This window comes from Musca vetustissima, unplaced genomic scaffold, assembly GCF_032173495.1.
Source record: "Musca vetustissima isolate MV318-11 ecotype Yass unplaced genomic scaffold, APGP_CSIRO_Mvet_v1 utg2116, whole genome shotgun sequence".
Lineage (NCBI taxonomy): Eukaryota > Metazoa > Arthropoda > Insecta > Diptera > Muscidae > Musca > Musca vetustissima.
Window position 1 is genome coordinate 278,419 of NW_026882293.1, and position 12,007 is coordinate 290,425.

At 35.0% G+C, this 12,007-nt stretch overlaps 2 protein-coding genes across 2 annotated transcripts; both read left to right on the plus strand.

The window, feature by feature from the left end:
• Positions 1 to 5,194: 5,194 nt before the first annotated feature.
• LOC133328582 (clavesin-2-like) lies at positions 5,195 to 6,773 on the plus strand. The gene is made up of 3 exons (XM_061537139.1): positions 5,195 to 5,496; positions 5,558 to 5,930; positions 6,516 to 6,773. Exons 1-3 carry the CDS (start codon positions 5,195 to 5,197, stop codon positions 6,771 to 6,773), a joined length of 933 nt encoding a protein of 310 aa, XP_061393123.1.
• A 3,730-nt stretch (positions 6,774 to 10,503) lies between these two features.
• On the plus strand, positions 10,504 to 11,902 carry LOC133328583 (retinol-binding protein pinta-like). The gene is made up of 3 exons (XM_061537140.1): positions 10,504 to 10,820; positions 11,225 to 11,594; positions 11,654 to 11,902. Exons 1-3 carry the CDS (start codon positions 10,504 to 10,506, stop codon positions 11,900 to 11,902), a joined length of 936 nt encoding a protein of 311 aa, XP_061393124.1.
• The last annotated feature ends 105 nt before the right edge of the window (positions 11,903 to 12,007 follow it).

Here is a 12,007-nt window from a genome sequence, read left to right on the forward strand (position 1 = left end):
CGGAGAAAGATAGAATTAGGGAAAGTTTAGATTAAAATATTTTGGGTTTGATCACCCTATGAATCTAGGAATTCCGTGTTTTTGATCGGCTAGTCCGTAAAAAGTGTTATTTCCCAAAAAATGCTTCCGAAGCATTTACATTCCTGGACAATGGCGCAGAAAATGTTCCAAACGTTCTGCATATGCTGCTACCTTCGCATCAAATCTTGAGTAGATGTGCCTTCAGGCTGAAATGTCCCGTCAGAATAACCGGGTCTCATTCGCCCATTTCCTCATTTCTTGGCGTGTTACCCTAAAGGGTTTGGCAGTATTCACATATATTGTGGGTAGTGCAGTAGCACTTCTAGCTAGTTGATTTGCTCGTTGCCTATGATTCCTTGGTGACTCGGTACCCATATAATTCGTACATGTCCTTGTTGTGAGAAACCATTAATGGTATTTATACATTCAGTACAGTTTTGGTTTTAACTGTCGGGTTGTTTTAACTGATATTATAGGTTGTTTGCTATCCGTAATAATTATAACCTTCACCTCACTGTGGTACAGGGTATTATGTATTTGTGCATATGTTTGTAACAGACAAAAGGAAACGAGATAGACACATGGTTCCATTTGAGAATATGTATAGAATCACTTTCTAAGTCGATTTATGCATATCCGTCCGTCTGTCTGTCTGTGCATGTTAAATTGTAAATTTGTATGAAATTTGGCATAGGTCACTTATTCGGCCCAAGGACGAACCCTATTGAAATTGGGAAAAATCGGTTCAGATTTAGATATAGCTCCCATATATATTTTCGTCTGATTTTATATAGATGGTGCATCAAAGTCCTTATATATCTTTCGATTTGCACGAAATTTGGCACAGCATAATAAATTAGGTCTAGAATGAAGTGTGTAAAATTTCATAAAAATCAGTTCAAATTTGGATATACCTCCCATATATATTTTCGTCCGATTTAATATAAAATGTGCACCAAAGTCTCTATATATCTTTCGATTTGCACGAAATTTGGCACATCGTAATGAATTAAGTCTGCAAGAAGCAACTCTATGTCTGACCAAAATTTGTAGGTTGCAAAAAGACCTGTTTAATTTCATATTATTGGTCCTTCAAAAATGCGACGTCTGTTAGCCTTCCATCTGTTGAATATATCCAAAGTGGTGAAGGGTATCATATAGTCGGTCCCGTCCGACTTTACTACTTTCCTTACTGGTTTTTATTGTATTTTGTCCTTGGTTTGAACTTAACCAGTACCAAGGTGGATAGGTACACTAAAATAACGTACTGTACCGGTACACAAACACTAAAAATATTTTTAGTGTTACTGTTCCGGAGCACAACAAAAATCGTAGCGTACCAACTGCGGTACACTAAAAAATCGTAGTGTACCGACAGCGGTACACTAAAAATCGTAGTGTACCGGCAGTGGTACACTAAAAAATCGTAGTGTACCGACTGCGGTACATTAAAAATCGTTGTGTTCCACTGGTCGGAACACTAAAATTTTTAGTGTACCACTGGTCGGAACACTAAAAATGTTAGTGTTCCACTGGTCGGAACACTAATAATCGTGTTGTTCCACTGGTCGGAACAATACAAATCGTAGCGTTCCACTTACTTTAACTGTACTGGTAGTGTACCATACACGTCTGTTTTGTTTTTGAGGTAAAATGAGATCAAATAATAAAAAAAATAAAAATTATTATAACTTTATTTGCAATTACAAAATGTAGGTATTTTGGCCAGTTTTTGTCACAAAATTATACAGCTTTGGATAAAATTTTCATTAATTTACAGAACGAACACGACTTTTCCCATAAAATTAGGAGATCTCCTTGTAAAATGTTAGTATGAAATTTTTTTCTTAAAAAAATTATACCTGCATCTATGATTCTTACTTTTAGGAAATTTTAGCAAAAATATTCAAAATTTGGTGATTGGCACACAATCAACATAATTATTACCTGCTTGTTCATGAAAAGAAGTGTACAAGTTACGCGGATATGAAAAAAGTAGTTTTATGATTTTGGGATAAATATTTCAAGACCACATACAGGTACCATATAAAAACCGAATTTCATATTTCCGATCAGCGCAATCGATTATAACCCAACATGCAATTCAATGGAATTTTCAGTTATGAGTTGGCCGTCACTAGACGCCCTTTTTTGTTACAAAATATTTATTATGTTAAACTGTTGATGTTAATATAATATTACTATTTTTTAATAAAATATAAACAAATACAAATATAACCAGTGAGCGGAGCAGTATAGTCGGACGGGGCCGACCATACGATACCCTACACAACTACCACTGAACTCAAATTTTCTACGGATGTGTATTCCGAGCCTGGGCAATATTTCGTGATATTTGCACACTCTTGCCCGATTAGAGGTAAACAGCACCTCTTCCACACACTGACATATTTTCCGAATATTACGAGTATTCAGTACAGTTATTGTCCAGATTCCCTTCACCGTGGGTTGTGTTGTTGTAGATCGACTCGAAAATAACACAAAAAAATTAAGTTTTCGGTCCACTTCATTCCAAAATTATTATCTGATCATCACCGAAAATTAAAGGCGTTGTCCTTGACCATAACTGGAACCTCATGAAACATTTCAAAGCGATCAGCGCTATGTTCGGCTCTCTAGAGTGATAATGGGTTACTAAATAACATACAAATACGGAGATACCTGTAAATATTTAGGTGTAACTCCCACATCAGAGCACATGCGACAATATAATTGGTCTTAATTTAAAGGTCAACCACTCCTCTTGGATATAATATCAATTTTTCGGGTCTATGTCCTTCAGGGGTAAATATATACGCTATAGAATTCAAATTTTGTCATTTTTCACACAAAAGTCAGGGTCCATTTGACCCGCTAAATATTGACCGATCTTTATCAAAACAGGCATGCTTATTCTTTGGCCCGACCCCCTTCTCCATGCAAAATTTCACGATGTTCGGGTCATTATTGCGGCCTGTGGAGCGACCAAAAAAACCGACAAAAATTTAGTATTTGGTCCATTTCATCCCCTAAATATTAACCGATCTTTCCCAAAAACAATAGGGGTCTTCATTGGCTAGAACCCAACCTACGTGCAAAATTTCGTGAAGATTGGTCCATAACTGTGGCCTGTATCGTGTTTACAAATTATAATGGACAGACGGACGGACGGACACACATGTCTAGATCGACTCAGCTAGTCGAGATATGACGATCGGTATACTTAAAGGTGGGTCTAGGACCAATATTTCGCGGCGTTACAAACTTTTGGGGCTGCACAAAGCTATAATACCCTGACAACATAGTTGTGTAGGGTATAAAAAGATATTGTATTTATTAAATATATTGAAAAGCAATAAAAATATAAATTTTATTCATACAAAAATAAAAGATAAATGCATCATTTTGTTTTCCGACAAATGGAACACTATAATTTTAAGTGTTCCGCCAAGTGGATCACTACGATTTTTAGTGTTCCGCCAAATGGAACACTACGATTTTTAGTGTTCCGACCGCGGTACGCTACAATTTTTTAGTGTTCCGACCGCGGTACACTACGATTTTTTAGTGTTCCGACCGCGGTACACTACGATTTTTAGTGCTCCGACCGCGGTACACTACGATTTTTAGTGCTCCGACAACGGTACACTACGAATTTCGTTGTGCTCCGGAACAGTAACACTAAAATATTTTTTAATGTTTGTGTACCGGAACACTAACGCTAAAATTTTTTTAGTGTTTGTGTTCCTGGTACGGTACACTACGATAGTGTACCGTTTTTTTGCGAACACTGGTTATAGCTTGAAACTCCGCCTGTAGGATCGTGCTGTAATCTGTAAGACGAAGAGATTTCGCTACCCGATTCTTCGATAAAAAGTCCCAGTCCAGATTTTCCTCCTAGTCGAGAGCAACATTTACCAGGCGGCATCTGTTAGAATTGATCCAGTGCATCATCTTCGGATTGAAACCCCATTTAGAGCTTACGGCTCTTCTACAGAAAGACCAGCATCAATGGGCCTTGTCAGTCATTTGCTGTATATTGTCTTTCCATTTATGTTTCTTTTCTACAATTACTCTCAGATTCTTAACTTTGTTTTATATGGCTATCGTTTTGTTTTGGAAGATGGGCTCTTCATACTGACTTATTTTTGTAGGCGATCTGTATAATAGACTGGTTCAAATCCTTCATCGGTTATGGTAGTTACCCACAGGAGCGGTGACCTACGTTGTCTCTGATTGTTATGTAATGAATGATTGTCTATGATTGCCCGGTCAACTTGAGAATTATCTAAGGATTGTAAAAGCGTATTAGTTCTGACATTGTTGAAGGCTCCTTCAATGTCAATGCATATCTTCTTAGCTAAGGTACCCTCAATATATAGACAAACCTTATAGAAATTGAAAAAAACGGTTCAGATTAAGATATAGCTCCGGTATATAGTTTCGCAGATTTACATATAGCTCCCATATATATGTTTGTCCGATTTTAGGTAAATGGTACACCAAGGTCCCATATATCCTTCGATTTGCACGAAATTTACCACTGATCTCCCCTTTACATACGCATATACTGAACTAAAATAAGTCAAAATATTGAAATGGATTCTGGAATTTGTTGTAAAATAGAAAACAAAAATATCTGCATTTCCTTTGCAGCGAACGCGGTTGGACAAATCTGAGAACCTCCAGAAGGGCTTCAAACGGACTCAACACTGGTCCGAACTCAAAGGTGGTCTACTATTCATTAAGTACCTAAACAATTAAATTTAATTGTAAAAATACATCTATAACATAACAGTTACAAAATTTATGACAGCATGCTTTAAACCCTACCTTGAATTTAATGGAAAATGTGAAGTGACATTCAAGATGTTCTTGGAAAGAGATCTTCAAGAGACTTAAATAAATGATTCATCAAAAATCAATAAATAACACCTCAATTGTTTTGAAACACTGTCTCAGTCCACCGAGTCATTATTTTTTAATAAACAAATCAAAAAAGAAAAGAAAACTATTTTCTTATCTAATCTTGACACATCATTACGAAGTCTATGGACATTTACTATGTCAGAATTATCTAATATTTAATTTCACTATTACATTTGTTTACAGCTACAGAAAACCTGCTCCACAGTTCCGCATTCGAATAAAAAATAATAAAAACTTGGTAAACATGTCAAATATACGACCCCTACCAGAGGCGCTGCAAAAAATTGCCTGCGAAGAACTTAACGAAGTGCCAGAAAGAATTGATCAAGATTTACGAGATTTTCGTCAATGGATTGAACGACAGCGGCACCTGAAAGCCCGTACAGATGATCAATTTCTCATAAGCTTCCTGCGTGGTTGTAAATATAGTTTGGAAAAGGCCAAAAATAAACTAGATAAATATTATACTCTGAAAAGCAAATACCCCGAATTTTATACAATACAAAATATAGATGATCCGCGAGTTATTGAACTCTATAAAATGGGGTAGGTCCAACAATATTTAAATGAAATATTTATATAAATATATTTGTTTATTTTCTTATAGCATTGGTTTACATTTACCCACACCCTTAAATGAGAATGGTCCCCGCATTCAATATTTCCGCCCGGGTAATTATCCCACCGATAAATATACCTTTACCGATGTTATGGCCATTGCGAATTCATTCCAGGAGTTAAATATGCGTTTTGATGATTATTGTGTGGTAAATGGCTATATTCAGATTTTGGATATGTCCAGCTATACGGCTTCGCATATTCTGCAATTGACACCAAATATTGTTAGGAAAATATTTATATTTGCTGAGGATGCCCTACATCTGCGACAGAGGGCTATTCATATAATTAATACCTCGCCCACAGTTGACAGACTACTGAATATGATAAAATCGCTGATGCCAGTGAAGCAACAGCAGAGGGTGAGTTAAAATTCTATAAATAAATATTATAAGATGTGGTTACGTTCAGTCGGAGCAAACTTTTCATACCCTCCACCATGAGGTGGACATTCAAAATACCTAAATTCGGTCAGGATTCATGTATAATGCAGCAAGAGCCCAGAATTCGCCACTTCGGTGGGAGAATGAGTCCAAGTCCTACAAAATACCGAAAATGGACCGAGAACTTAATGTGTATAAAAAATGGACAAGACAAGGACCTATATTGAAACATTCCTTACCTAAAATGGCGCTGTTCTGCCAATTAACCGCCCCTTCGGGTTCATCATACCCATACTTTACAGACCTATATTGAAAATATTCTGCAGAGATGTTCTTCAACCTTCAATAATCCCGAATTCCAAAAATTGTCATGACATTGGTTGAAAAGATGCAGCTAAAAGTTTTTAAATCCCGAAAAAATCCCCAGATCCTTATAAATACATTGCGAAGAAATACATATTCTTTAATGGGGGTCTTCCAAAAATGTTTCGTGCTTTCTAAATTCTTTATTATCACAGTACCTCCTTGAAGCTCAAATCTAATTGTTTATCTTTCCCTTTGCAGCTCTTTATCCACGGCAGTAATTTGGAATCTCTTTACGAACATATACCCCTGAAATATCTACCCCGCGATCTGGGTGGTGAAAATAGTTCCTTTGATGAAATCAATAAACTGCAATGGGAAGTCTTTCAGGAAAATCGTGAATATTTTATTGAAAACAAAAAATATGGTGTCGATGAAAGTTTGCGGGAATCAAAATCTACCGATTATACACAGCTATTTGGAATTGAAGGATCATTTCGAAAATTGATGGTGGATTAGAAATTTAAAATAGTAAAAAATAAATTGTTATATATTTTTATATATAGAATTATTAGAATAATAAACAAGATAAATACAGCTCTAACGTCGTTTCAACAGAAAGACGGACATACATAATTCGACATAGAATTTCGATCAAGAATATAATGGGGTCTCAGTTAAATATTTCGAGGTGTTGTACCTTGTGGTGGAGGGTATAATTAATATATCTACATACTATGGTGTCCATTCCTTGATTTAGATATCAAATGTGTAGTACGTTTTATGTTTTTTCTTGCACGACTGAACATTAAAGCATACTTTTAGGCGCATACTGTTCATGATACACCAGTGTAGCCATTTCAACGATTTCTATAAATGTTGACGATTATTTAGTCAATTATTGTTAAATTTTGTACGATACGTAAAGTTTAGATTCTGTTCTCATTCGTCATAAGACACCGAGCATCAACAACGTCGTGTCATTGCGGATTTGGTCCTGCTGGAAAATTATATGTATTTCCTTCGAAAAACCGTCACGACTTCCAAAGCTCATTTTTACCAACAAGCAAAATGGCTGTATGCGGACTCCCATAACCCATGTGGTACTTTTGAGAAATCCGACCATTCTCCCCATGTGACTGTTTGGTACGGTTTATGGTACACAGAGGTCATTGGACCTTATAAAATAGTGGTTTGATCCACAATTACAATCAATGTTGCCAATTTAGCACTTTTAGTACTAGATTTAGCACGTTTTAAAGTCGTTTAGCACCAACAAAAAACCAGTAAGGAAAGTAGTAAAGTCGGACGGGGCCGACTATATTATACCCTTCACCACTATAGGTATATTAAACAGAACAATTAACATGAAATTGGATGAACTAAAATATGTGATATTTATCGAAATGTGAAAATCGGACGAAACTATATCTAAATCTGGACCGATTTTCACGAAACTTGGCAGACATCACTCTAGGCTCAATTCAGTATGTTATGCCAAATTTTGTGCAAATCGAAAGATATATAGGGACTTTGGTGCACCATTTACATAAAATCGGACGAAACTATACATGGGAGCTATATCTAAATCTGGACCGATTTTCACGAAACTTGGCAGACATCACTCTAAGCTCAATTCAGTACGTTATGCCAAATTTCGTGCAAATCGAAAGATATTTAGGGACTTTGGTGCACCATTTACATAAAATCGGACGAAAATATATATGGGAGCTATATCTAAATCTGGACCGATTTTCACGAAATTTGGCAGACATCACTCTAAGCTCAATTCAGTACGTTATGCCAAATTTCGTGCAAATCGAAAGATATTTAGGGACTTTGGTGCACCATTTAGATAAAATCGAACGAAAATATATATGGGAGCTATATCTAAATCTGGACCGATTTTCACGAAATTTAGTAGTCATCACTCTAGGCTCAATTCAGTACGTTATGTCAAGTTTCGGGCTAATCGAAATATATATAGGGACTTTGGTGCACCATTTACATAAAATCGGACGAAACTATATATGAGAGTTATATCTAAATCTGGACCGATTTTCACGAAACTTGGCAGACATCACTCTAAGCTCAATTCAGTATGTTATGCCAAATTTCGTGCAAATCGAAAGATATTTAGGGACTTTGGTGGATCATTTACATAAAATCGGACGAAAATATATATGGGAGCTATATCTAAATCTGGACCGATTTTCACGAAACTTGGCAGACATCACTCTAAGCTCAATTCAGTACGTTATGCCAAATTTCGTGCAAATCGAACGATATATAGGGACATTGGTGCACCATTTACCTTAAATCGGACGAAAATATATATGGGAGCTATATCTAAATCTGAACCGAGTTTTCCCAATTTCAATAGGGTTCGTCCTTGGGCCAAATAAGTGAACTGTGCCAAATTTCATCCAACCGTCCGTCCGTCCATGTATTTTTGTGAACAAAGTACAGGTCGCATTTATGAACCGATTTGAATGAAATTTGGTACATGTCACTTATTTGGCCCAAGGACGAACCCTATTGAAATTCGAGAAAATCGGTTCAGATTTAGATACAGCTCCCATATCAGTTTCGTCCGGATTTATGTAAATTGTGCACCAAACTCTCAATGTTGGTCCGATTGAGACAAAATTTTGCACAGAGCATTGAATTGATTTTACCTAAATGGTGCACCAAACACTCAATGTTTGTCCGAATGAAACAAAATTTTCTACAGTGTACTAAATTAGGTCCATATTGAAGTATACGATTTTTTTGAAATTCGCTTCAGATTTATATATAGCTCCCATATATAATTTCATCCTATTTTTGGGGTTCAAATATCTTAGCTTCGCCCGATTCCATTTCAATGGTGCTCTAAAGATTATATGTCTGTTCTATCTACAGGATATTGTACATGTTAGCATCTCTTGAATGTATCCAAAGTGGTGAAGGGTATCATATAGTCGGCCCCGTCCGACTTAATAGTTTAATTGTTCCAGATTTTTTTCAAAAATTTTAGTATCATCCTAAACTGTTAGTGCAACGGGTATACAACTTAGGTCCTGGACAATGGAACCCCACAATATCGAGGGAACTTGTAAAAATACAACTAATGGACAACTACGAAACGGAAAAAATCTCACCAAGAGTGGATCAAAATTGGTCATCGACATCCTATGACTTCACAACGTCTGAGATCTTCCTTCTACGCCAATAACCCAGCGTCGATTCAAGACCTCAAAAATAGAATTTATGAATGATAGGGGAATTTTTTTCTAGTTATTACAAAAAGATTTACAAGTTGAATGTGCCCATCATCTTATAAATGTTCAAACATTTATCATTAACCAGACGAGCTTGTCTAATTCAAACATAAGTTGTATTTAGCATTAACGCCCAATTAGCAATTAAAAATTAGCACATGTTTATAAGTGTTTGTTTTGTTAATAAGTAATTTAACTTATTAACCCATTGTAAACAAAACAAACGTTAAAGTACAACTTTTAAGAATCAGAAAAAAATAAAAAAACGAAGAGTCCTTTGAATTCCATTGCTTCCAATTTTTGGTCATTTTTATAAAAAAATATGCAGGTATTTTTTTTTTATAAAAATTGCCTAAACAAACTTTTTAAAAATTGTAAAGGGTTTTTGTGGTTTAATATTTTGAACGACTGTTCATAATTTAGTTAGCCTCAATCCCAATTATATAATACAAAATTGTTTTGCCTGATCAGAACATTAGTAATTCAAAACAAATAATTATAAAGGTTCATTTACCAAATAGAAATATTAATTAGCGATTGTTTAGATGAAAACAACATTATCTAAAACTTTGATATATTAAACTAGTTCAATCAGGATAATTACAATTGTTCTGTTCTACAACCAGCAAGAATATTCCATTATTCGATTACGATTTTTCTCTTTTAAATAATAAATACCGGTTTTCTAACTACGGGACCAAAAAGATGTTCTAAACACTAGAGATTTCATATTTAAAAAAACATAAATTATTTTGTATTCCAACATAACCTTAATATATGACATGTAACATAATTTGACCGAACTCCAATAGGCATTCATTCGCCTATATTTTCCATTAAAATACCAATTAACACAATTATTTCATACTTGATTTTATTGAATAATTAAAATAGTAATTAAAAAATATACCACTCAAATCGATAGAACTAATTACTAAACATCGCTATCATAATTATTTCGTATATCGATTCAGTTGCATTTAAACATGGAGCCACAAAACAAGTGTGAAATAAAACCTCTTCCAGAGGAATTACAAAAAGTTGCCATTAACGAATTGGGAGAAGTTCCCGAAAGGATACCAGAAGATTTATTCGCCTTCAAGCAATGGATTAAACAGCAGCCACATTTGAAGGCTCGCATGAATGATCAGTTTTTGGTGCAATTTCTTCGTGGCTGCAAATATAGTCTGGAAAAGGCGAAAAAGAAAATTGACATATTCTATTCGATGAAAACAAAATATCCGGAATATTTTAATATGACCGATGTGGATGATCCGCTATTTCGGAAATTACACAATACTGGGTAAGTCAAAGTGCAAATATTAAAATGGATATCAACTTTGAAAAAAAGAAAGGAAAGAAGTAGGAGAACATTTTTCAAAGACGAAAATTAGACACGTTGGTCTTTGTAAAAATGCAGGCCTAGAATCCATGCCATAAGTGCCATTAATTCTGGTAAAAATATTCTTTGAAAATCCACGCTTAGGGAACTATTAATTCTGCAAAAACATAATTTGAAAATCCACGCTCAGGGAGCTATTAATTGTGGTAAAAACATCCTTAAAAAATCCACACTTAGGGAGCCATTAATTATTGAAAAAAAAAATTCTTTAAAAATCTACGCATAGGGAGCCATTAATTATTGAAAAAATATTCTTTAAAAATTTACACTTCGAGAGCCACTAAGGTACTTACTTTATTTTCCAGCTTCTTCATTCCCTTGCCATCACCTCTAAATGGTCATGGTCCACGCATTATCATGTCACGTTTTAAAGCAGATCCAACAGTATTTGCACCCCAACACTTCTTTCAATATTGTGATGGTAGTGTGGAAATGATGCTAATGAATGATCCCTATGCCTGCATATACGGTGTAATACTTGTTATAGATTTTGCCGAAGCCACAGCTAGTCATTTGCTACCGTTTACCATAAATATGGCCAAACAGAATGCAATTTATTATGAGAAAGCATTTCCGGTTCGAGTAAAAACTTTTTGTTTTATAAATCTTTCCAAATATGCCCAACAATTTTTGAATCTCTTGCTGCCACATATGTCGGAGAAATTTCGAAAAAGGGTAAGTAAATTGAAAATAATACTGTAAAATTTTTTTCATTACATTTCTATTTGTTTTAGTTTATATTATGTGGCTCGGAGTGGTCAAAACACATACCTCTGGAATATATGCCAACGGATTATGGTGGTAAAAATGGTTGTTTAGAAGAATTGTGTCGAGAATATGCCAAGGTTTGGGATGAATATCGGCAATATTTCAAAGAGAACGCCAATTATGGTACCGATGAACATTTACGATTGGGTGAAGCTTTTAAATTTGATGCTGACCTGGGTACGGGGGGTACTTTTCGAAAACTCAATGTGGATTAATGTGTAAAAAACTTTATATTTCTTTCTTCAAACATACCTACTAACAAACAATTATCTTCTTTTTTATATTATTACAAAAAATATGTATGTATATACTTTACAAAT

Bases quoted from the DNA above. Each gene is read 5' to 3' on its own strand.
- LOC133328582 (XM_061537139.1), top strand. From the start codon at position 5,195: ATGTCAAATATACGACCCCTACCAGAGGCGCTGCAAAAAATTGCCTGC. The intron at 5,497-5,557 runs GTAGGTCCAACA...ATTTTCTTATAG, and splicing joins ATTGAACTCTATAAAATGGG to CATTGGTTTACATTTACCCA. The intron at 5,931-6,515 runs GTGAGTTAAAAT...TTCCCTTTGCAG, and splicing joins CAGTGAAGCAACAGCAGAGG to CTCTTTATCCACGGCAGTAA.
- LOC133328583 (XM_061537140.1), top strand. From the start codon at position 10,504: ATGGAGCCACAAAACAAGTGTGAAATAAAACCTCTTCCAGAGGAATTA. The intron at 10,821-11,224 runs GTAAGTCAAAGT...TTTATTTTCCAG, and splicing joins CGGAAATTACACAATACTGG to CTTCTTCATTCCCTTGCCAT. The intron at 11,595-11,653 runs GTAAGTAAATTG...TATTTGTTTTAG, and splicing joins CGGAGAAATTTCGAAAAAGG to TTTATATTATGTGGCTCGGA.